The 27,530-nt window shown below is 41.1% G+C and overlaps 1 protein-coding gene across 1 annotated transcript; it reads left to right on the forward strand.

Annotated features, from left to right (window-relative positions):
- si:ch211-153b23.4 (uncharacterized protein LOC335392 homolog) lies at positions 1 to 27,193 on the forward strand. The gene is made up of 9 exons (XM_061899671.1): positions 1 to 103; positions 4,263 to 4,376; positions 4,458 to 6,131; positions 6,199 to 6,298; positions 12,585 to 12,733; positions 16,410 to 16,522; positions 26,604 to 26,693; positions 26,769 to 26,891; positions 26,969 to 27,193. Exons 1-9 carry the CDS (start codon positions 58 to 60, stop codon positions 27,089 to 27,091), a joined length of 2,532 nt encoding a protein of 843 aa, XP_061755655.1. The 5' UTR covers positions 1 to 57; the 3' UTR covers positions 27,092 to 27,193.
- The last annotated feature ends 337 nt before the right edge of the window (positions 27,194 to 27,530 follow it).

Raw genomic sequence — 27,530 nt, forward strand, 5'->3', positions numbered from 1 at the left:
CGCACGCCTACAAGAGCTGAAAAGCACCTGGGCGTCTTGTCACTGCCTCTCGCTGCCATGGCGCCGCTACATGTGTCTGTGGGCATACTGGCCATCTCCGGCGGTAAGACTTACTAAATACATTATTCGTACACATTTCAACTAAATATTTGATGAAAGAGCTAAGCCACGTTACAAAATGTCATGACGGAATATGGTATGGTGTAACGCTAAGCATGTGCTTAGTCCAGCTGGAGCTTCGAAGTGACCAATTATGTGTATATAATGATATATATATGCTTCCATAAATACACGCCAATAATATAAAATGTGGTCTAATTTAGTCCAATTTCAAGTACTAACATTATGTTGATATATGACAAATACTTTTTCTTATCAAGCATTGACTCGAAGGAAGAATACAATTATATATGTATGTATATTTTATATATATATATGTCGTATGTATGTTCGAAATAAACTGAAACTGAATTGATTGGCTACACTAAATGGTCCCTAGTGTGTGAATGTTGTCTGTCTATCTGTGTTGGCCCTGCGTTGAGCTGGCGACTTGTCCAGGGTGTACCCCGCCTTCCACCCGATTGTAGCTGAGATAGGCGCCAGCGACCCCAAAAGGGAATAAGCCGTAGAAAATGGATGGGATAGATGTATATTTATTAATAATAATTGTATTATTAAGAAAACTTGCATTGTAAACTTTATATTAAAATGTAAAAACTTATATTAAAAATGAAATGTTGGAATATTGAATGTGTTGAGCTAAGTTTTTTTTTAATTGCAAATGAACAAGTTTATTTTGTCTTAATAATGCTGCCGTGTGTCAAAATATGTTTTATCGTGAATATTTCATTCAGTACAACATGTAAAAGCTCAAAATCAGGCTTATTTACATTATTAAATATTTTAAAAATGATGTAAAAAAAACAGTACAACACGGAGGATGATACATAAAATATGTGTATTGTAATTTTAATGTATTTATATCAACTCCATTTGATGAAATGACGAGTGGGTTTATTATTGTGTGTATTGTATATCCTGTAATGATATACTAAATATTGTTGTCTTAGGTCAGGGATCCCCAAACTACGGCGGCCACCATCCAAAATCCAGCCCGCGGGAAATCCCAAGTTAAAAAAGAAAAAGTTTTTCTTTTAGTTTTAATTATATATATATATATATATATATATATATATACACACACACACAGCCTGGCCCCCGGCCAAATTGTATTAACCCAAGGTCCAAAAGTCCAAAAGTTTGGGGACCCCTGTGTGAGGTCATTATATATTTTATTATTTCTCAAGAATCCAATTGTTTTGGTCCTGATGTGGCTTATTTGTTTCAGACATGTTTAACAAGTTTCATTTGTTATTATTATTATTATTATTATTATTATTTGTTTCAGACATGTTTAACAAGTTTCATCAATGAACCTCATATGGTCACATTTGCCCATTTTAACATATCTGAAAAGGAGTAGGAAGAAGTAAAGCTTATATTCTATTGCTGCTCCTTCTCCTTGTCTTTTACTGATTAACACCAATAACTTTTACATGTTCACATTAAGTTCACTTCCTGTTTGAAAGAAGTATCTGAGTGATGGGGCAGAATATTATAAGCCAGAGGTCCCCAAACTATGGTCTGCGGGCCGGAACCGCCCCGCCAGCGTCCAAAATCCGGTCCACGCGAAGTCCCAAGTTTAAAGAAATAAAATAAAAAGACAAAACCTTGTTTTTTTTTGTTTTTTTTAATTCTGTCTTTTGTAATCCATTTTCTACCGCTTGTTACTCTCGGTGTGCGAGGAATATTTATATATATATATATATATATATATATATATATATATATATATATATATATATATTGTCATGGTCCACGTTTTGAACCATTTCATGTTCTGGTTTTGTTGTTATCACCCTGTTTTGTATTTGACGTCTTTAGTTCCCGGTGGTACTTCCTGTTTTGTTCCTGTTGTCTTAGCAACGCATTTGTGTCACCTGCCTTCCGTTTGTTCACACGCACCTGATCTGCGATCATCTCCTTATTTAAGACCGCCTTTGTTTGACATTCGTTCTCGGACTGTAGTTTGCTACACGCAACAGGTGACGTCGCATTCCCGTATTGTGGAAACTATTCTTGTACTTGTTAACTTCCACACTATTCCTTTGTTTATATTCCTAGTTCACGTGCTAGCGTTCTTAGTTCCTTCTAGCTCCTACGCTAGTTCTGTTTGTTTTTGTTTGTTAGTGCCTTCGTGCAAGTGTTTTTGTTCTTAGCTTGTTTTATAGTGTAAATAAATCATTCCTACCTTACGCTGTGTTCCATCTTCGCTGCAACCACGAGAGAACGCAAACACGCACCACGATGCTACCGAAACACCACAGGAAATGTCACATATATAAGTATATATATATATATATATATATATATATATATATATATATTAGATTAGATAGTACTTCATTTATTCCATCAGGAGAGTTCCTTCAGGAAAATTAAAATTTTCAGCACAATACCATTCAAGTTTAGACAAACATTACGGGGAGACAGAACAGGATCGCTGACGGGTCTGCCGGCTTCCAGCGCCCCTTACAAAAAAGATGAGATAAAGGTAAACAAAGAGGGGGGGGATGGGAGAAAAAAATAGAAGATTAAAATAAAATAAAAAAATCGGTCTTAGCCTGGGCCCTGGAGAGGAGGTGCAGACTGAGGCCAAGGGGAAAAAAACAAAAAAAAACAACTCATAGCCATGGTACACATCCATCTTCCATGTGTGTAAGAGGGAAACATCAAACATCAAAGAACACAGAGGACATTAAAGACATTAAAGCAGCAGATACAAGCAGACACTTCTACATACAGCTATGAATAAAACGTAAAAGAAACATATACACTGTGGTGGCCTCTGTGGTGTTCCACGCCATCATCCGCTGGGGTGGAGGGAGCATGGCCAGAGACAGGAGCAGACCCAACAAAGCAACCAAGACAGCAGACTCCACTCTCGGCCAGTGTCCAGTCCGCATGGATGAGCGAGGATACGTCCAAGGTGACTGAGGTGTCCGACACCTGCTCACCCAGCCAAGACACCCCAAAGCCTCTTCGTCCCAGCGCTCAGTGCTAGCTCCGCAGTCCTGTCCCCTCATCCGCATCTCCTCCAGTCCCTCCAAACCGACTCCGGTGTGGCAGACACCCAGCAGCTGGTCTCCATGGCCAAAAGGCTCCCGGGAGGCAGATCCAGAAGTCCACAGAAAAAAGCACCACAGAGGTCACAAAAGTGGCACCCCTTGTCACACAGTCCCAAAGGGTCCCGGACCAAAAGGCAAAAAAATATAATAAGACATGAAAACAAGAGGGAAACACAAAAGGATGACACAAGAGCACAGAGCTCCTGCCAACAGCAGCCACTACAGCAGCGCCATCTTGGGAAAAAAAAAAATTAAAAAAAATGTATATATATATATATATATATATATATATATATATATATATATATATATATATATATATATGTATATGTATATGTGTGTGTTTTGTTGTTACTATTGTTTTTTTCAGACGACGACGTTGTATTGTTGATGCTATTTCGTGTGACTTGTGTAGATGGAGAGTATTTTTTGTTTGTTGTGTTTGAAATAAATCCATCCATCATCTTCCGCTTATCCGAGGTCGGGTCGCGGGGGCAACAGCCTAAGCAGGGAAGCCCAGACTTCCCTCTCCCCAGCCACTTCGTCTAGCTCTTCCCGGGGGATCCCGAGGCGTTCCCAGGCCAGCCGGGAGACATAGTCTTCCCAACGTGTCCTGGGTCTTCCCCGTGGCCTCCTACCGGTTGGACGTGCCCTTAACACCTCCCTAGGGAGGCGTTCGGGTGGCATCCTGACCAGATGCCCGAACCACCTCATCTGGCTCCTCTCCATGTGGAGGAGCAGCGGCTTTACTTTGAGTTCCTCCCGGATGGCAGAGCTTCTCACCCTATCTCTAAGGGAGAGAAACTCATTTGGGCCGCTTGTACCCGTGATCTTATCCTTTCGGTCATGACCCAAAGCTCATGACCATAGGTGAGGATGGGAACGTAGATCGACCGGTAAATTGAGAGCTTTGCCTTCCGGCTCAGCTCCTTCTTCACCACAACGGATCGGTACAACGTCCGCATTATAAATGAAAGGAATTCCAACATATATACAGTAGTTATTGATATATATATGTTCTTATTCATGTAAATTTATTTACCCGAATAAAATATGTCATTATTCCTTTTGAAGGTTCCCTGTTACTGTTGGTAAACAACTATGGCAGCACTCCTCAAAACGACCTCATCCCTCCTACTGCACTTGGAGTTCTGCTCCTCATCATCGCTGCCATCGTCGCTTACGCAGGTTTGCTTGCATTCTGTCCCCCCGCCCTAAATAAAACTGTTTGTTGCTTTCAACTTCATGTCATTTTGGGTTTTTTCGCAGGCGTCTGTCGGAGCTTGTCCAGTTCGCAGCTCTTCTCCTCGCTGTGTCTGACAGTCTCAGCCTTGTGGTTTGGCTCCAGTCTGGTCTACATCCTGACCGGACAGAAGGTCCTTAAACCCGAAGACCTAAGATCCTCATTAGTCCCCGGCTTGGCCGCCTTTGCCTTGGCTTTGTTCATCATAGGCAGCGTAGCTCTACTAGTTAAAAAGGCTGTTCTGTTCATCGTCGCCATCTGCATCAGCTTGGCCTGTGCGCACCAAATCGCCGGCCTGTCCGCAGAAGGTTTCGGCCAATCTGCCACGGCTGCCAACTACCTTCTGGTGTCTCTGGTGGGCGGCTACTTCGGTGCGGGGCGTTTGTTGTCCACTGTTACGCATGGGAAAGTGGATCTTCCCGGGATTAGCCTGCGGACAAAAGGCAAGCTGAAGTCTGAGACGCACTGTTGTTCTGACGCAGTGTTAGTGGGTGTGGTGATGAACCTGTTGGCGGCCTCAGTGTTAGCCTGTCCCCTGTTAGGTGTGGTTCCTCAGCTCTTTGTCGGCCACGTCCCCTGGCTATGGACAGCCGGTGTGTACCAGCTCGGGTTGTGCGTCCTATTCTACCGATCCATGGACCCGCTCTCTGCTGCCTTTTACGGTTTTATGTCGGTGCTCAGGTTCGCGGAAGGCTACAGCGCCCTCCTGTCCTTCTATTCCATACAACCCTTCTCCCCTGTTCCCTTCCCAGTCGTCTTCGCCGTGCTTTTCTTCATCCTGACTCTGTTCAGCTGTCAGAAAAGCCTGCTGGAGGGACTCTACCATTTACTATTTGTGGCCTACTGTATAGCCATTGCTGCTCAACCTCAAGGCTTCTTCCAGGAAGGCACCCAGGGCGTCCAAGCGGCCATATTTGTCGGCTCTGCATTCGTGCTTCTAATAACCACTTATAACATAGTCGCCTCCAAAACCATCCCTACCGGACGGGGCATTTTTAAAGCGTTGGTAAACAAGACGAGGGGCCTCACACTCCGCGTCCACGATAAAGACCTTCACGCGCCTCACCTGGGCTACTCCAAATATGCCGATGCAGAGGTGTTAGGTCACGCCTGTAGTGTCCTGGCTACGTTCGCCGTCACGGCAACGGTCGGCGACAGAGCGGTGTTGTCCGTGCTCGTGCTCCCCTGGGTGGTCGTCGCCGGCGGTGTCCTCCAGCTGCTCTGCGGCTCGGTCGCCTTCTCCCGGGGGAAAACCTTCGAGAGCACCGTTTTCACCCTCTACGGGGTCATGTGGAGCGTGTGGGGCTTGACTCGGTACGGCGGGCTGTACGGCGAGACGAGAGGCTTCAACGTGGCCGTGGGGATCATCGCCTTCCTGATGTTCAACGCCCTGGTGGCGGCGGCGGCTCTGTTTGTGAGCCTCGCCTGGTTCGTGTATGCGCTCGCCTTCCAGCTCATCATCATCAGCTTCCTGCTGGACGCCCTCGATGTTTTGCCTTTTGGCTACGACATAGGAGTCACCATTATCTTCGGCCTCGTCAGCTTTTACTGTTTCGGGGCTCATCTTTTCAACAGCACCTTCCAGTCCCCCCAGCTTCCCCTGGGGAGACCTTTGATAAGACTAAGCGGGGTCGGGGGAGGGGCGCATATCTGTCCGCACCTGCCAGCCCGAAAGGCCACATCAGTTCAGCAGATTGCAGGTAATAGAATTGGATTTATTTATTTTTTTTATGGCGCTCATATTTCATAAGCCACTCTCTTCTGCAGACATCATGAAAAATGGCGGCACGTGCGGCATGCCGACTGACACGGTCTATGTGCTGGTGGCAGCTTGCAACAGACCCGATGCTGTTGTCAAAGCATTCAAGTGAGTTATGAATGTGTGGGTTTTGTCTGCACGTTTTTACCATCCAGCAGCGAGCACTCAGGCCTTTGTTTGAAATTGAAGAGTGAGTCATTGACTGAATGTTTAATTGGCTCAATTAAGCACTTTCTATTAATGTATTCCTTTTTATTCCTTTCAATAATTTGGATGACAGTAATTGCTTCCTGCTTACTATTATGTCTTTGCGCAGAACACCTGTCATGTCTATTTAAGTTTGCACTTATTGCACGGTTGATTTTGAACTCAGTTGTTATAAGTTGGCAGTGGTTCACCAAGTACTACCTCAGAAAACACTCCCAAGTGCCACCATAATGAGTAACATTCAAACACAGAAGCATAATAGGCCTAAGTATTCACTGAAAACAAGGCAGTGGTTTGATTTAACAAGTATATTCAATATGTTGGTCTCTGTGTTGCGTACGGATCAAGGAAATGACCCCAGGATGCAGAGACGGGAGGCCAGGTAGAATTATGACAAAAGAATAATTTAATGAGTCCAAAAGTACAACAAAAGGCGATGGAGGCAGAAGTGCACACCATGAATAAAACAACTCTAGGCAGGGGAATTGGCCTGGGCGCACTGGAGCACAAAATGTCCAACACAAAAATCCTCTGAACTTTAGGGAGCCTAGAAAGCAAACACAAAGAGGTGAGGAATTGTAGGAATAAGGTACAACCACATACCAAGGCTGGTGAGGAAAAGCGGGCGTCTGCACAAGGAAGGTACAGGAAACAATAACTGGCAGGGAACAGTTGGCGGTGACGAACTTAAATAGTACTGGATAGTGATTTGTTGCAGGTGTGCCTCGCTGGGGACTAATACTGAAGCAAAAACAGACACCAAAAACAAGAAAAAGACAGGGAAAAGGCAAAACACAACACTGTAAAATTACGTACAGTTTGAACAGTAAAACTGTGTTTGAATGTGGGAAAATGAAGCACTAATCACTTAAGTGATTCTTTGGTGTACCACTAAATCAGAGCTGGGCAATTTTTTTTTGACTTGGGGGCCACATTGAGAGAAAAAAATGTGTCTGGGGCCAAATTGTTTGTGTGTGTAAATGAAATATACACATTTAGCTGTAAAACTCCACTGTATAGTATGTATGTTTTTTTCAGGAACACTGATACCAAAAGTCACAATGTCTGATGGAATTATAAAAACGTTACAAAAAGACCACCTGGTGGGGTATAGCTCGGTTGGTAGAGCGGCCGTGCCAGCAACTTGAGGGTTCCAGGTTCGATCCCAGCTTCAGCCATCCTCGTCACTGCCATTGTGTCTTTGGGCAAGACGCTTTACCCACCTGCTCCCAGTGCCACCCACACTGGTTTAAATGTAACTGAGGTATTGGGTTTCACTATGTAAAGCGCTTTGAGTCACCCATTACGTCGATCGCGAGCTACCAGTCGACCGCGGGGGGTGTGTCAGTCGATCTCCAGCCAGGCTTTTTAAAAAAAATAGACCTAAAAATGAGTGATCATCAATCTTCACCAAGACGTCACTTAAATGACATTCACGGTACCGGAGGGTCTTGTGAGATGACGCTGGCTGCTGCAAGATCATTATTATGAAAATATGACCGAGAGGAAGGCGAGAAACACTTTTTATTTCAACAGACTCTCGCGCCGTACCTTCCGTCAAAACTCTAAAGGCCGACTGCACATTTCCTATCTTCACAATAAAAGCCCTGCTTCATGCTGCCTGCGCTAACTAAATACACAGTCTCGGAAAACTGGCGTGCACAAGCGATCCCTCAGAAAGCTGGCGTGCACATCACTTGTGCACGCCAGCTTTCCGAGACTCTTATTTTGTTAGCGCAGGCAGCATGAAGCAGGGCTTTTATTGTGAAGATAGGAAATGTGCAGTCGGCCTTTAGAGTTTTGACGGAAGGGACGGTGCGAAAGTCTGTTGAAATAAAAAGTGTTTCTCGCCTTCCTCTCTGTCATTTTTTCATAATAATGAACTGGCAGCAGCCAGCGTCATCTCACAAGACCCTCGGGTGCCGTGAATGTCAATCAAGCAAGCTACGGAATTTGCCGCCAATGTTTTTCTTGTAAAGTGTATGGAAGCTGGATGAATTAGATGCCAAAAACCAACCACTTTCATGTGGTATTGTACAGAAAGGACCACTTTTTTTCTCCTCCATTTGAAAATGTGGGCGTTATCATCGTTACTGTCTGATTCCAATCAATGCAAGTCATCAGAATCAGGTAATACACCAACTTATATTCTTGTCTTTGTGAAAGAAAGACATCTATATGTGTTACACATGCTTGTATTATCATTAAACACATTTAACTTGTTTACAAAAATGTCTCTTTCATAAATAAATAAATATAAATGATATATATAAATGAGGTAGATCCCCTCGAGTTGGTCAATTGAAAAGTAGCTCGCCTGCAGAAAAAGTGTGGGCACCCCTGCACTAGAGAAAAGGGCTATATAAATATAATTCACTTCACCTCGAAAAAACAGAATGGAATTTTACAGTTTTTTCATGGAATGGGACACCCAAAACGTGCATGAAAATAAAAAAAAGTGGGATTTACAATATTAACTATAAATAAGCAACTGCTATGTTAACCTAACATATTATGGTAAGAGTCATTCAAATAACTACAAACCCCGTTTCCATATGAGTTGGGAAATTGTGTTAGATGTAAATATAAATGATTTGCAAATTATTTTCAACCCATATTCAGTTGAATATGCTACAAAGACAACATATTTGATGTTCAAACTGATAAACGTTTTTTTGGGGCAAATAATCATTAACTTTAGAATTTGATGCCAGCACCACGTGACAAAGATGTTGGGAACGGTGGCAATAAATACTGATAAAGTTTAAGGAATGCTCATCACACACTTATTGGGAACAGGTGGGTGCCATGATTGGGTATAAAAGCAGCTTCCATGAAATGGTAAGTAATTCACAAACAAGGATGGGGTGAGGGTCACCACTTTGTGAGCAAATTGTCGAACAGTTTTAGAACAACATTTCTCAACGAGATATTGCAAGGAATTTAGGGATTTTACCATCTACGGTCTGTAAAATCATCAAAAAGTTCAGAGAATCTGGAGAAATCACTGTACGTAAGCGATGATATTACGAACCTTTGATCCCTAAGGCGGTACTGCATCAAAAACCGACATCAGTGTGTAAAGGATATCACCACATGGGCTCAGGAACACTTCATAAAACCACTGTCAATAACTACAGTTGGTTGCTACATCTGTAAGTGCAAGTTAAAACTCTACTATGCAAAGCCAAACCCATTTATCAACAATATCTTGAAACGCCGCCGGCTTAGCTGGGCCCGAGCTCGCCCAAGATGGACCGATGCAAAGTGGAAAAGTGTTCTGTGGTCTGACGAGTCCACATTTCAAATTATATTTGGAAACTGTGGACGTGGTGTCCTCCAGAACAAAGCGTAAAATAACCATTCGGATTGTTATAGGCGCAAAGTTCAAAAGCCAGCATCTGTGATCTGGTATGGGGGTGTATTAGTACCTAAGGCATGGGTAACTTACACATCTGTGAAGGGACAATTAATGCTGAAAGGTCCATACAGGTTTTGGGACAACATATGTTGTCATCCAAGCCACGTTATCATGGACGCCCCTGCTTATTTCAGCAAGACAAGTGTTAAAACAGGGTGGCTTTGTAAAGAAAGAGTGTGGGTACTTTCCTGCCCGCCTGCAGTCCAGACCTGTTTCCCATCAAAAATGTGTGGCGCATTACGAAGCATAAAATACGACTGTTGAATGACTGAAGCTCTACATAAAACAAGAATGGGAAAGAATTCCACTTTCAAAGCTTCAACAATTAGTTTCCTCAGTTCCCAAACGTTTATTGAGTGTTGTTAAAAGAAAAGGTGATGTAACACAGTGGTGAACATGCCCTTTCCCAACTACTTTGGCATGTGTTGCAGCCATGAAATTCTAAGGTATTACAGTATTTGCAAAAAATAATACAGTTTATGAGTTTGAACATCAAATATGTTGTCTTTGTAGTGCATTCAACTGAATATGGGTTGAAAAGGATTTGCAAATCATTGTATTCCGTTTATATTTACATCTAATACAATTTCCAAACTCATATGGAAACAGGGTTTGTATAACATATAGAACATGGTATACGTTTACCAAACAATCTGTCACTCCTAATCGCTAAATCCCATTAAATCTTCTACGTCTAGTCTCTTTACGTGAATGAGCTAAATAATAATATTTGATATTTTACGGTAATGTGTTAATAATTTCACACATAAGTCGCTCCTGAGTATAAGTCGTACCCCTGGCCAAACTATGAAAAAAACTGCGACTTATAGTCTGAAAAATACGGTTAATTTCAGAATTTTATGAAATCTATTGCTACTTTTACATTGCACAATTTGACAGATGACTTGCTTTGAAATCATTATTAGTAGTATTTTTTTCTATTATAATATATTTTTGCATAATTAGACGTTAAAATAATTTTCGATTGCTACAATGTGGCCCCTAATGAAAATGAGTTTGACACCCCTGTTCTCGCCCTTCCACGTGAATGCGCCCACTCCATGCCAAAACACCGGCATTCAGTTGAAAGTTAAAAAAGAAAAATTAAGAGCAAAAAAATTGAAGAAAAGTAAGAAAAATATGTTTTTTTTTCTATGAAGCCAATATTGAATTTCAATGGCAAAACCTAACAGAAGTGTTGAATACGGTCAAACTATTCTGCTCTCTAAAGCAGGGGTCACCAACCTTTTTGAAAGCAAGAGCTACTTCTTGGGTACTGATTAATGCACAGGGCTACCAGTTTGATACACACTTAAATAAATTGTCAGAAATAACCAATTTGCTCAATTTAACTTTAATAAATAAATCTATATATATATATATATATATATATATATATATATATAAATGGGTATTTCTGTCCGTCATTCCGTCGTACATTTTTTTTTTCCTTTTACGGAAGGTTTTTTGTAGAGAATAAATGATGAAAAAAACGGTTTAAAATAGGAGAAAACAGGAAAGAAAATGAAAATTTAATTTCGACTCTTTAAAACTCAAAATTAAACCGAAAAATAGAAGAGAAAAACTAGCTAATTCGAATCTTTTTGAAAAAATAAAAACGTTTTTTTAATGAAACCTCATTAGTAATTTTTCCTGATTAAGATTAATTATTAAAATTCTGATGACAATAGGTTAAAATCCAATCTGCACTTTGTTAGAATATATAACAAATTGGACCAAGCTATATTTCTAACAAAGACAAATCATTATTTCTTCTAGATTTTCCAGAACAAACATTTTAAAAGAAATTCAAAATACTTTGAAATAAGATTTGAATTTGATTTTAAAGATTTTTTGGATTTGTAAGAATATTTTTATTTTATTTCAATCGTAATAAGTTTGAAGAAATCCATCCATCCATTTTCTACCGCTTATTCCCTTTCGGGGTCGCGGGGGGCGCTGGCGCCTATCTCAGCTACAATCGGGCGGAAGGCGGGGTACAGCCTGGACAAATCGCCACCTCATCGCAGGGCCAACACAGATAGACAGACAACATTCACACACTAGGGACCATTTAGTGTTGCCAATCAACCTATCCCCAGGTGCATGTCTTTGGAAGTGGGAGGGGCCTATCCCCAGGTGCATGTCTTTGGAGGTGGGAGGAAGCCGGAGTACCCGGAGAAATATTTCACAAATATTCTTCGTCGAAAAAACAGAAGCTAAAATGAAGAATTAAATTAAAATGTATTTATTATTCTTTACAATAAAAACAAATTTACTTGAACATTGATTTAAATTGTCAGGAAAGAAGCGGAAGGTATTTAAAAGGTAAAAATGTATATGTGTGTAAAAATCCTAAAATAATTTTTAAGATTGTCTTTTTTTCTCTAAACTTGTCTTTCTGAAAGTTATAAGAAGCAAAGTAAAAAAATAAATGAATGTATTTAAACAAGTGAAGACCAAGTCTTTAAATATTTTCTTGGATTTTCAAATTCTATTGAGTTTTGTCTTTCTTCGAATTAAAAATGTCCAGCAAAGCGAGACCAGCTTGCTAGTAAATAAATAAAATAAAAAATAAAAGAGGCAGCTCACTGGTAAGTGCTGCTATTTGAGCTATTTTTAGAACAGGCCAGCGGGCGACTCATCTGGTCCTTACGGGCGACCTGGTGCCCGCGTTGGTGACCCCTGCTCTATAGTAATAGTAACTGTAATGTAATGTAACTAATGCACTGAAAGTAAGAAGACAAGTGGTGTGCTTGTTGACAGGGTGAAGAAGCAGGCTCAGGACAGACCCATGTCCATGTGGCTGTCCTCCATCAGGCAGCTTGACCCCGTCAGACACCTGCTGAGCCCCTTGCTGCTGGACTTCATGGAGGCCGCCTGGCCGTCCTCCATCAGCATGGTTATACCTCGAGGTGTGTGTCTTGGTTTGTTTTTGTCCTTCATTCTGGGGTTTTTAGGGACCAAATGTCCCTTTGGGACAGAGGACCTTATTGAATTTCTAAGGTTTTATTATTATCCTTTATTTTACCGCCGCCTCTTTGAGCTAGAGGGGGGGGGGTTGCCCACATCTGAGGTCCTCTCCAAGGTTTCTCATAGTCAGCATTGTCACTGGCGTCCCACTGGATGTGAATTCTCCCTGCCCACTGGGTGTGAGTTTTCCTTGCCCTTTTGTGGGTTCTTCCGAGGATGTTGTAGTCGTAATGATTTGTGCAGTCCTTTGAGACATTTGTGATTTGGGGCTATATAAATAAACATTGATTGATGATTGACTGTGATTTGACCTCCTTAACATGCTTCAAAACCCACCAAATTTGACACACATCAGGACTGACGAAAATTGCGATCTAATCAAAAAAACAAAACTCAAAATTGCGCTGTAGCGCCCCCTAGGAAGAAAACACAGACGAATCTGTCACTAACTTTCAGTAGGAATGTCGTAGAAACATGAAACAAAAAACACTATGTAGGTCTCAGTTAGACCTATATGTCATACACTCTTATCCATCCATTGATTGATTGATTGATCATTTTATTAGTAGATTGCACAGTTCAGTACATATTCCGTACAATTGACCACTAAATGGTAACACCCCAATAAGTTTTTCAACTTGTTTAAGTCCACGTTAATCAATTCATGGTACAAATATATACTATCAACATAATACAGTCATCACACAAGTTAATCATCATAGTATATACATTGAATTATTTACATTATTTACAATCCGGGGGGTGGGATGAGGAGCTTTGGTTGATATCAGTACTTCAGTCATCAACAATTGTATCAACAGAGAAATGTGGACATTGAAACAGTGTAGGTCTTATTTAGTAGGATATGTACAGCCAGCAGAGAACATAGTGAGTTCACATAGCATAAGAACAAGTATATACATTAGAAGTACATTTGAGTTGTTTATAATCCGGGGAGATGGGATGTGAATGGAGGAGGGTATTAGTAAAGTGTTGAAGTTGCCTGGAGGTGTTGTTTTAGAGCGCTTTTGAAGGAATATAGAAATGCACTTACTTTTATACCTGTTGGGAGTGCATTCCACATTGATGTGGCATAGAAAGAGAATGAGTTAAGACCTTTGTTAGATGGGAATCTGGGTTTAACGTGGTTTGTGGAGCTCCCCCTGGTGTTGTGGTTATGGTGGTCATTTACGTTAAGGAAGTAATTTGACATGTACTTCGGTATCAAGGAGGTGTAGTGGATTTTATAGACCAGGCTCAGTGCAAGTTGTTTGACTCTGTCCTCCACCCTGAGCCAGCCCACTTTGGAGAAGTGGGTTGGATTGAGGTGTGATCTGGGGTGGAGGTCTAAAAGTAACCGGACTAGCTTATTCTGGGATGTTTGGATCCATTCTCTACCACTTCAGGGTTATGGGGGGGCGCTGGAGCCTATCTCAGTTTAATTCGGGCGGAAGGCGGGTTACACCCTGAACAAGTCGCCACCTCATCGCAGGGCCTACACTCTTATCTCCCAGCTAAAATCAACAGGAAGTTTGCGATTCCCCCTTGAATACAAAAGATGGCTAAAAAAATGTCCCTTTTTTTCTAACATTATCTCCCCTGAGGCCGTTTGTTGTTTCGGCTTTAAATGGGCAAGAGAAGAGAGATTGAACCCTTCTGATTAAAAGTTGATTAAATAGTTTTAATCACTGCTACGGTTTTGATTTTATCAGCCTTCAAAGAACGGCTGCGCTGAAAACTATTTCAAAGATGCCCGCCGTGCGCAGACAGTGAGGGAGACGGGTTTTTTTTTAGTTTTTTTCCCCTACTGTCTGCTGCTGTTGCGCACGCACCAACATTCGAGGGATAGGGGTTGTGATCGTCTATACCAAGATGTTGCTAAGCCGGTATGTTTTAAATTTGCATATCGTAAAAACAACCATTCCTTATTTTGGGTACTTACATATGGTGCCTGACTGTTGTGGCGTTTTAAAGGGGAACATTATCAGCAGACCTATGTAAGCGTCAATATATACCTTGATGGTGCAGAAAAAAGACCATGTATTTTTTTTAACCGATTTCCGAACTCTAAATGGGTGAATTTTGCCGAATCAAACGCCTTTCTGTTTATCGGTCTTGTAGCGATGACGTCAGAACGTGACGTCACCGAGGTAATACAGCCGCCATTTTCATTTTCACATTACAAACACCGGGTCTCAGCTCTGTTATTTTCCGTTTTTTCCACTATTGTTTGGAACCTTGGAGAAATCATGCCTCGTCGGTGTGTTGTCGGAGGGTGTAACAACACTAACAGGGAGAGATTCAAGTTGCACCACTGGCCCGAAGATGCCAAAGTGGCAAGAAATCTTCCGCCAGACCCCCATTGAATGTGCTGGAGTGTCTGCTAATTTTACCGGCGGTGCTAAGCCAGACATGGCACAGAGATGTATGGATTACCTGCAGATGCATTTACAACGATAAAGTCAACAAAATCACAAAGGTGAGTTTTGTTGATGTTGTTGACTTCTGTGCTAATCAGACATATTTGGTCGCAGCGTGACTGCCAGCTAATCGATGCTAACATGCTACGCTAATCGATGCTAACATGCTATTTACGCTACCTGTATGTACATTTGAAACTAGATACCCACATTTAATGCGAAACAAACACTTACCAATCGACGGATTTAAGTTGCTCCAGTGTCACAAGATGCGAAAGTCCTGATCGTTTGGTCCGCACATTTTACCGGCGATGCTAATAAGGCAGCCATGCTATGGGCCACTTCATTAGGTACACCCATGCTATGGCCGAATAGCGTCAATAGCTATTGGCTCAATAGCTTCAGTTTCTTCTTCAATTTCGTTTTCGCTATCTGCCTCCATACTCCGATCATCTGTTTCAATACATGCGTAATCTGTTGAATCGCTTAAGCCGCTGAAATCCGAGCTAATGTCGCTATATCTTGCTGTGGTATCCGCCATTTTTTGTTCGTATTGGCAACACTGTATGACGTCACAGGGAAATGGACAGCCGCGTCGCAAATAGCGAAAATCAAGCACTTTAAAGCTTTTTTTAGGGATATTCCGGGAGATGTAAAATTTTGAAAAAACTTCGAAAAATAAAACAAGCCACTGGGAACTGATTTATTTTTGTTTTTAACCCTTTTGAAATTGTGATAATGTTCCCCTTTAAGGCCATCTGCACTTTGTATGCTACGGTAAAGACGATGGTTTTGATTTTATTAGCCTTCAAAGAACCGCCGTGCGCTCACACTGAGAGTTAGACGTTTTTCTTTTTTTTTCCTACCGCTCCCAGTATTTAATCTTATCAATGGCATAAACGCGCCAGTGACACAATATTTGAATAATATTAACATTAGTTGTGCTTCGCCCTCGTGTGAAATATTTGTTAAGATGGCTGCCGGCTAGCTAACGCTCATCCGGGCTTGGGTCGCGGGGGCATCAACCAAAGTGGTCCCGTCCATCGCTGCTTGCAGCTTTAATTGTTTTTATATTTGATACCAAACCCTCATTTCGTAATGGAATGGAGAAATAGGTGAAGTAGAGTAATAGTGATGGTCAATGTGTTAAAGCCCATTGAAATGAATTAAACATCATCTGGTGTTCTCTCCCTCTCAGGCCCATGGATGGACACGTTTGGTTTAGGAGACGCTGCCGAACACATCGGGACTCCCCAAAGCATTGCTATCAGGAACCCAGACTGTGCTGTGGCCACCCACCTCATCGATCTAGTAAGGGGCCAAGGGCAGGAATCACTGACCACTTGCAAAAAAAAAAAAAAAACAGCCACATAATTCATAGTCCATAAACGCATTTTAGTGCAAAAAGGATGGGAAATTAATTGGGAGCAGGCAAAATTTAAAAACTCATTGATTGATTGATACTTTTATTAGTAGATTGCACAGTTCAGTACATATTCCGTACAATTGACCACTAAATGGTAACACCCCAATACGTTTTTCAACTTGTTTAAGTCGGGGTCCACGTTAATCAATTCATGGTACAAATATATACTATCAACATAATACAGTCATCACACAAGTTAATCATCATAGTATATACATTGAATTATTTACATTATTTACAATCCGGGGGGTGGGATGAGGAGCTTTGGTTGATATCAGAACTTCAGTCATCAACAATTGCATCAACAGAGAAATGTGGACATTGAAACAGTGTAGGTCTTATTTAGTAGGATATGTACAGCCAGCAGAGAACATAGTGAGTTCACATAGCATAAGAACAAGTATATACATTAGAAGTACATTTGAGTTGTTTATAATCCGTGGAGATGGGATGTGAATGGAGGAGGGTATTAGTAAAGTGTTGAAGTTGCCTGGAGGTGTTGTTTTAGAGCGGTTTTGAAGGAATATAGAGATGCACTTACTTTTATACCTGTTGGGAGTGCATTCCACATTGATGTGGCATAGAAAGAGAATGAGTTAAGACCTTTGTTAGATCGAAATCTGGGTTTAACGTGGTTTGTGGAGCTCCCCCTGGTGTTGTGGTTATGGCGGTCATTTACGTTAAGGAAGTAGTTTGACATGTACTTCGGGATCAAGGAGGTGTAGCGGATTTTATAAACTAGGCTCAGTGCAAGTTGTTTTACTCTGTCCTCATCACAGTAAACCCTCGTTTATCACGGTTAATTGGCCTGGCCCTGGTAAATGTATTTCTGCAAAGTAGGTATTATTGGTCATAAATCAAATATTTTTGGAGCTGAAACATCAAAACAACCTATTTTGAGTGCCTTCTGGATATAAAATAGCACCCACATAGTTGACTTTACGTTCCTATTTGGAAACCCAAAATGTTGAAAAGAGCCATATTGGACAAAAAATACAAAAAAACTCATTTGTCTGGAGCCGCGAAAAATTAAAAGCCAGATATAAGTCTTATAATGAATGCAACACATGACGTAAGTGTCTATATTAGCTATAATAGCCTACTATCAAAATGACTTTAAAAGTCTTATATAAGTCTTATAATGAATGCAACACATGACATAAGTGTCTATATTAGCTATAATAGCCTACTATCAAAATGACTTTAAAAGTCTTATATAAGTCTTATAATGAATGCAACACATGACGTAAGTGTCTATATTAGCTATAATAGCCTACTATCAAAATGATTCTAAAAGTCTTATATAAGTCTTATAATGAATGCAATACATGACGTGTCTATTAGCTATAATAGCGTACTATCAAAATTACTTTAAAAGTCTCATATAAGTCTTATAATGAATGCTAAACATGACATAAGTGTCTATTAGCTATATTAGCCTACTATCAAAATGACTTCAAAAGTCTTATATAAGTCTTATAATGAATGCAACACATAACATAAGTGTTTATATTAGCTATAATAGCCTACTATCAAAATTACTTTATAAGTCTTTTATATAAGACTTATATGTCTTATAATGAATGCAACACATGACGTAAGTGTCTATGTTAGCTATAATAGCCTACTATCAAAATGACTTTGCAGGTCTTGTATAAATGTTATAATGAAGACAACACATGACGTGTCTATATTAGCTATAATAGCCTACTATCAAAATTACTTTTTAAGTCTTTTATATAAGACTTATATGTCTTATAAAGAATGCAACACATGACGTAAGTGCCTATGTTAGCTATAATAGCCTACTATCAAAATGATTTTAAGTCTTATATAAGTGTTATAATGATGACAACACATGACATAAGTGTCTATATTAGCTAGAATAGCCCTACTATCAAAATGATTTTAAAAGTCTTATGTTAGTGTTATAATGATGACAACACATGACGTAAGTGTCTATATTAGCCTACTATCAAAATGACTTTAAAAGTCTTATATAAGCCCGATTGTAGCTGAGATAGGCGCCAGCGCCCCCCGCGACCCCGAAAGGGAATAAGCGGTAGAAAATGGATGGATGGATATAAGTCTTATAATGAATGCAACACATGACGTAAGTGTCTATATTAGCTATAATAGCCTACTATCAAAATGACTTTAAAAGTCTTATATTAGTGTTAATATGATGACAACACATGACGTAAGTGTCTATATTAGCTATATTAGCCTACTATCAAAATTACTTTAAAAGTCTTATATAAGTGTTATAATGATGACAACACATGACGTAAGTGTCTGTTAGCTATAATAGCCTACTATCAAAATGACTTTAAAAGTCTGGTATAAGTGTTATAATGATAACACATGACGTAAGTGTCTATTAGCTATAACAGCCTACTATCAAAATGACTATGTGTTGCTGGCTGAAGCAAATCTTTGTTGACAGAAATGTTGAAATGTAATATTTATTCTACACATTTTTACAACACTAAAAACATTAGTAAATCAGAAGCTACTTAGAAGGTAAGATAACTCTTGGAAATGACTGGCCTTTAATGGTCAAAAGGTAAAAGATGTGTGTGACCAAGTTAAAGGAAATGGAAGGCTGTCTTCTTTTAAATGGATTTATTACAATCTTTGGCAAGCTAAGTAACGTTTGCTGTGGTCTGGAACAACAACCATCCGAAATGCAGCCAATGTTACATACAGATAATGTGTCGAGAGACATGCAAAACTAAATTGTACAGTATATAAAGAGGATAAAAGTAAAGGATATTAAATGAGCTCAAATATACCAACAAAAGAGGAATGATGATGCATTATGTACATACAGCTAGTGTAAATATGCCTGATTAGCACGCCAACAAGTCAATAACCTCAACAAAGCGCACCTTTGTGCATTCACGCACAGCATAAAACTTTGGGGTGGACACAATGAGACAAGGAAGCAGTGGAAGATTTTACATGGAAACAAACTGTTGCCTCACAGTTCACACTATGGTGAGTTCAAGAACCGCCAAAATTGGTAGGACAAAACGATGTTCACCAAATACTCTCATCAGTGAAGCATATTCACAAACATGTTAAACATTGGGCTTTCTAACAATTGGGAAGGTTTGTCTCATGTTTGTTCTCAAACAAAAAACATAGTAAAAAAAAAAAAAGATTTTCCCTTCATATTTTAACATTTTCATTCATCCATCCATCATCTTCCGCTTATCCGAGGTCGGGTCGCGGGGGCAACAACCTAAGCAGGGAAACCCAGACTTCCCTCTCCCCAGCCACTTCGTCTAGCTTTTCCCGGGGGATCCCGAGGCTTTCCCAGGCCAGCCGGGAGACATAGTCTTCCCAACGTGTCCTGGGTCTTCCCCGTGGCCTCCTACCGGTTGGACGTGCCCTAAACACCTCCCTAGGGAGGCGTTCGGGTGGCATCCTGACCAGATGCCCGAACCACCTCATCTGGCTCCTCTCCATGTGGAGGAACAGCGGCTTTACTTTGAGTTCCTCCCGGATGGCAGAGCTTCTCACCCTATCTCTAAGGGAGAGACCCAAACTCATTTGGGCCGCTTGTACCCGTGATCTTATCCTTTCGGTCATGACCCAAAGCTCATGACCATAGGTGAGGATGGGAACGTAGATCGACCGGTAAATTGAGAGCTTTGCCTTCCGGCTCAGCTCCTTCTTCACCACAACAGATCGGTACAACGTCCGCATTACTGAAGACGCCGCACCGATCCGCCTGTCGATCTCACGATCCACTCTTCCCTCACTGGTGAACAAGACTCCTAGGTACTTGAACTCCTCCACTTGGGGCAGGGTCTCCTCCATTTTCAATCTTTTTTTAAAAATGCTCCAGGGAGCCACTGGGGCGGCACTAAAGCCCGAGGTTTAATTCAATATGCATTATGGTTGACATACTAATAGAAAGCAGGACATACTAAGACTCTAGCACGCACGGTTCTTTAACTCCACCACTGACCTGTGGAAGTACTGCAACTTGTTCTATCTTGTGCTATAGTGAAGATGTAGACCAGTGGTTCTCAACCTTTTTTCACAGCAAAGCATTTTTGGTTGGAAAAAAAAGAGATAAAGAAGTAAAATACAGCACTATGTCATCAGTTTCTGATTTATTAAATTGTATAACAGTGCAAAATATTGCTCATTTGTAGTGGTCTTTCTTGAACTATTTGGAAAAAAAGGTATAAAAATAAATAAATAATTGTTGAAAAATAAACAAGTGATTCAATTATAAATAAAGATTTCTCCACATAGAAGTAATCATCAACTTAAAGAGCCCTCTTTGGGGATTGTAATAGAGATCCATCTGGATTCATCAACTTACTTCTAAACATTTCCTCACAAAAAAATTAATCTTTAACATCAATATTTATGGAACATGTCCACGAAAAATCTAGCTGTCAACACTGAATATTGCATTGTTGTATTTCTTTTCCCAGTTTATGAACTTACATTCATATTTTATTATTCAAGAAATATATCTATAAAGGATTTTTGAATTGTTGCTATTTTTGGAATATTTAAAAAAAAATCTCACGTACCCCTTGGCATACCTTCAAGTACCCCCAGGGGTACGCATACCCCCATTTGAGAACCACTGCTGTAAACTATGTAAACAGGTACTGTACAGTACTGCGTAGTTTTGGTCTGATGTAGTATTGATATTTTTACACTGCAAAAAATCCATTCCATTTTCTACCGCTTATTCCCTTTCGGGGTCGCGGGGGGCGCTGGCGCCTATCTCAGCTACAATCGGGCGGAAGGCAGGGTACACCCTGGACAAGTCGCCACCTCATCGCAGGGCCAACACAGATAGACAGACAACATTCACACACTAGGGACCATTTAGTGTTGCCAATCAACCTATCCCCAGGTGCATGTCTTTGGAAGTGGGAGGAAGCCGGAGTACCCGGAGGGAACCCACGCAGTCACGGGGAGAACATGCAAACTCCACACAGAAAGATCCCGAGCCTGGATTTGAACCCAGGACTGCAGGAACTTCGTATTGTGAGGCAGACGCACTAACCTCTCTGCCACCGTGAAGCCCCCACTGCAAAAAAAGATCTGACAAAATAGATGATAAAAAGACCAGATTTTAGGAGAAACAATTACTAAAAAAAATGGTGAAATTATTTCTCTGTGCAGTTAATTAATTTGACTTAACAAGATTTCTATATCAAATCAATCAATGTTTATTTATATAGCCCTAAATCACAAATGTCTCAAAGGACTGCACAAACCACTACGACTACGACATCCTCGGAAGAACCCACAAAAGGGCAAGGAAAACTCACACCCAGTGGGACGCCAGTGACAATGATGACTATGTGAAACCTTGGAGAGGACCTTAAATGTGGGCAACCCCCCCCCCCCTCTAGGGGACCGAAAGCAATGGATGTCGAGCGGGTCTAACATGATACTGTGAAAGTTCAATCCATAGTGGCTCCAACACAGCCGCGAGAGTTCAGTTCAAACCGGATCCGAGACAGCAGCGAGAGTCCCGTCCACAGGAAACCATCCTAAGCGGAGTCGGATCAGCAGCGTAGAGATGTCCCCAACTGATACACAGGCGAGCGGTCCATCCTGAGTCTCGACTCTGGACAGCCAGTACTTCATCCATGGTCATCGGACCGGACTTTCTCCACAAGGGAGGGGGAGACAGAGGAGAAAATGAAAAGAAGCGGCAGATCAACTGGTCTAAAAAGGAGGTCTATTTAAAGGCTAGAGTATACAGATGAGTTTTAAGGTGAGACTTAAATGCTTCTACTGAGGTGGCATCTCGAACTGTTACCGGGAGGGCATTCCAGAGTACTGGAGCCCGAATGGAAAACGCTCTATAGCCCGCAGACTTTTTTTGGGCTTAAGGAATCACTAATAAGCCGGAGTCCTTTGAACGCAGATTTCTTGCCGGGACATATGGTACAATACAGTCGGCAAGATATCCAGAAATTAGCAAGACTTTTACATGAGAAATAAGTATTTTATTCTGAAAACAAGCATAATTTAACTTGCAATTTAAAACCAATAATATAATAATAGTAAACACAGTTGCCTATGAAAATTGCGTAAGCAGACTATTATGTGTTTATAGTCATAAATAATTACAGCCATAATTGACAAGAAGGAGTTTGACACAGAGTCAGAATAACCTTTGTCTTGTGTCCGACCCGTTTTGTCAGGAACTTTTATTTCAACAAAATAAAATGTATTATTATGTTTTTTTTCACTAACTTATAAAATGCTCTGGTTAAAATGATTACCTTGGTGTTGTAAAGGTCGGTTTTGACCCAGTTCTAAAAACAAGATTATCAAGCAATAATTAGAGCCAGAACTGAACCCACTCCTCTACCAACCATGTGAGTTCCAGGGGATTCTCATTTGACCTTCTTATCCAGTACCAAAACAAACAAAGACGTGGGCATTTCAAGACATATGAGGTCAATTCAGCACAAAATTATTCAAATGAAAAATATCTGTGTTGGCCCTGCGATCAGGTGGCGACTTGTCCAGGGTGTACCCAGCCTTCCGCCCGATTGTAGCTGAGATAGGCGCCAGCGCCCCCCGCGACCCCAAAAGGGAATAAGCGGTAGAAAATGGATGGATGGAATACAAATAATGTATTGAAGGGATGTGTTCCAATACCCTTCAGTAATAGTCAGGTAACACAACAACCTTTTATTTATTTACACGATTCTCTTGAGGTTCATTTGACCATTTTTTAAATTGAAATCGAGCTGTTATACTGACAAATAAAAGGCCCAATGGCCCACACCAAAAATATTAAAACCAATATCTTCATGGGTAAGGAAGCCTAACAAGGTAACCAAGAGATGAGAAACAAATTGGATGTTAGATCATTGTTTTTAGTGTATTTCACAGCTGATTTAAGACATGGGTCTAAACTGACCCATGAACACACGGGTGTCAAACTCTGGCCCTGGAAGCAATATCTACTTAACATTACAGCTGTAACACCGCACTTTCTCACACTTGCCAATCCTCCCGAAGTTCAGTGCCCCTCCCGAAAATCTCCCGGGGCAAGCGTTCTCCCGATTTCCACCCGGACAACAATATTGAGGGCGTGCCTTAAAGGCACTGCCTGTAGTATTCTCTACAACCTGTCCCCACGTCCGCATTTCCTCCATACAAACAGGCCCACTCGCATCATTTTTGCGGCTATTACACACACATAAGTGAATGCAAGGCATACTTGGTCAACAGCCATACAGCTCACACTGAGGGTGGCCGTATCAACAACTTTAACACTGTTACAAATATGCGCCACACTGTGAACTCACACCAAACAAGAATGACAAACACATTTCGGGAGAACATCTGCACTGTAACAACATAAACACAACAGAAAAAATAGCCAGACGCCCTTGCAGCACTAACTTTTTCGGCACGCTCCAATATATTTTGATATTTACCTAAGAAGGCTGCAAATAGAAAATGGGCATTAAATTTGTATTTAAATTTTATTTGATATGCCATTGATATTTTTTGAATATTATTATTAGGGTCCTTGGCCCATGGCAAAGGACTCCTGTGGAGTCCTTTGCCATGGTCCAAGGACCCTATTGAAACTGCTGTGTTTTATTATTATTCCGCACCTACGCGCTGTAATTTGACCCCCTTAACATGCTTCAAAACTCACCAAATTTGACACACGTCGGTATAGCAAACCTTCCCAACATATTAAGCAACCAATCCCCCAAAATGAAAATTGCGCTCTAGCGCCCCCTAGGAAAAAATTAAAGACAAAACTGCATGTAACTTCTGTTAGGAATGTCATAGCGACATGAAACAAAAACTCCTATGTATGTCTGACTTAGACCCAATTTTCATACACTCACTTTTTTCAGCAAAAATCTACAAGAAGTTGGCAAAAACCCCTTCAAGATAAAATTTTCGCAAAAAAATGCAATTTTTGCCTCTTTGCGCTGTAATTTGACCCCTTTAAAATGCTTCAAAAGTCACCAAACTTGGCGCACACATAAGGACTGGCGAATATTGCGATCTAATGAAAAAACCAAACCCCAAAACTCAAAATTGCGCTCTAGCGCTTTTTTTGAATAAAACACTGAGAAAAACTGCTCCTAGGAAGAAAACACAGACAAAATTGCTTGTAACTTCCGGTAAGAATGTCGGAGGGACATGAAACAAAAAACCTCTATGTAGGTCTCACTTAGACCTACATTTCATAGATTGACAACCCCCAACAAAAATCCACAGGAAGTTTGCAATCCCCCCTTCAAAACAAAAGTTTTGTAAAAACCGGTCAACTTTCTTCAAACATTATCTCCTCTGAGTGCGTTTGTTGTTTTGGCTTCAAACTCGCACAGGAGAGAGATTGAACCCTTCTGATTAAAAGTATAGAACAGAGTTTTGATAAGTTCTCAGGTTTTGATTTTACGCGCCTTCAAAGAACTCCTGTGCAAAGTCTCCTAAAAAATGTCATTTTTGCCTCTATGAGCTGTTATTTGACCCCCTTAAAATGCTTCTAAACTCACCAAACTTGACACACACATCAGGTCTGGCAAAAATTGCGATCTGATGAAAAAACCTAACCTCAAAACTCAAAATTACGCTCTACCGCCCCCTAGGAATACAACACGGACAAACTGCTCCTAGGAAGAAAACACAGACAAAACTGCTTGTAACTTCCGGTAGGAATGTCAGAGAGACATGAAACCAAAAACACTATGTAGGTCTCACTTAGACCTACATTTTAATAATCAACATAATTTAGCAAAAATCAACAGGAAGTTTGATATTTTCACTTCAATACAACAACTGCATTACTTTCACAATGCATTAAATAGTGGGACGAAGGCGTCTTAAGCCCTGGGGCTCGGGGGCAGCAACCCAAGGCGCGCTCGCACCTTCGCACCCTAATTTGACCCCCTTAACATGCTTCAAAACTCACCAAATTTGACACTCACATCGGTATGGAGCGGCAGACCAACTTATTAAGCAACCAAACCCCAAAAATGAAAATTGCGCGCTAGCGCCCCCTAGTAAGACACAAAACACAGACTACTTGTAACTTCCGATAGGAATGTCGTAGAGACATGAAACAAAAACTTCTGTGTAGGTCTGAAAAATCAACAGAAATTTTGCAAAAACTCATTCAAAGCAACATTTACGCGAAAAATGCTATTTTTGCCTCTTTGAGCTGTAATTTGACCCCCTTAAAATGCTTCAAAACTCACCAAACTTGGCACACACATCAGGACTGGCAGAAATTGCGATCTAGTGAAAAAACCAAACCTTAAAACTCAAAATTGCGCTCTATTGCAATTTTTGAAAAAAACACAGAAAAAACTGCTCCTAGGAAGAGGAAACGGATAAAACTGCTTGTAACTTCTGGTAGGAATGTCGGACAGACATGAAACAAAAACCCCTATGTTGGTCTCACTTGGACCTACATTTTGATAGGTGGCATCTTTCAGTTAAAATCAACAGGAAGTTGGCAATGACCCCTTCAAAATAAAAGTTTTGTAAAAAGCCGTCACCTTTTTCCAGACAAAACTGCTTGTAACTTCTGTTAGGAATGTCGTAGAGACATGAAACAAAGACCTCTATGTTGGTCTGACTAAGATCAGGACTCGGGACACGGCGGCGGCGGCGGCGGCCAACGGCGGACCCGACCAACGCTGCTTGCAGCTTTAATTATTATTTGAAACTGGATTTTGCATGTCACTGTAAAGTTATATAAGCCTTGCTTGTTCAATGTTCAACGCAAAAACCTTGTTTGGGTCCCTATTAAAAAGTGACTTAGTTCAACCTTGGCCCGCGGCTTTGTTCAGTTTTAAATGTTGGCCCACTCTGTGTTTGAGTTTGACACCCCTGCATTAACATAACAGATGGTAAGAGAACGCTAACACAAGAGGAAGGTTAAGCTCTATTGATGATTGGGTGCCATTGAAAGTGTTTTCCCTTCAGGTGGGACCCGTGGCTGTGACCTCAGCCAACCCCACAGGAGAAGCAGACACCACTCACCACAACCAGGTCTACGCCAAGTTGGGCAAGAAGGTGAACGCCGTAAATCGAGCCCTCCTTTTGGTGACATAAAGACAAACGGCGTGTGTGTTTATTTACTTGGGTCAGGTGGACGGTGTTTTATGTGACGGGCCCTCCCCGGAGAACATCGCGTCCACTGTGGTGGATTGCACTAAGATTGACACGGGACACATCGGCTTCTTCCGAGTGGGTCTCATCCCGAAATCCAAGGTCATTTGCATATCTCCGTATACATTTCTCTCAGGCCCGTCAGCCCTCAGACTAATTGGTCTTTCTGCGCCCCAAAGGTTCTTCAAATTTTCGAGGAGGTTCAGAAGCGGCACACGCGGGGGCAGACCAACCCAGCGTTTGAAACCCATCATTCAGAAACAGAGGTGGAAAACCCTTCATCAACAGACAACAGGGTGTGAAAAGTTGGACACCGAACACAGTTTAATGTTGCTTTGTGATAGCAGTCAAGCACCGCGTTTGTCATGTTTTATTTTGGAAATAAACAATGCATATTTAGGTCATATATTTTCATAACATGTTTTATTGTGCAGATTCTCTAAGGCAGGGGTGTCAAACTCAAATACAGAGTGGGCCAAAATTCTAAACAGAACAAAGCCGAGTGCCAAAGTTGAACAACTTAACCTTTTAATAGGGACCCAAACAAGTTTTGCATCGAATATTGAACAACCAAGGCTTATATAACTTTATAGTGACATGTAAAATCCAGTTTTGTTGGTATTCCTTCCACCTATCCTCATAGTCCGAGTCCATGGTTCTCGCCCGGAAAAGGGTTGGGGAGGAGACCCTGCCCCAAGTGGAGGAGTTCAAGTACCTAGGAGTCTTGTTCACGAGTGAGGG

Source organism: Nerophis ophidion, linkage group LG05 (assembly GCF_033978795.1).
Source record: "Nerophis ophidion isolate RoL-2023_Sa linkage group LG05, RoL_Noph_v1.0, whole genome shotgun sequence".
In the NCBI taxonomy this organism is placed as follows: Eukaryota; Metazoa; Chordata; class Actinopteri; order Syngnathiformes; family Syngnathidae; genus Nerophis; species Nerophis ophidion.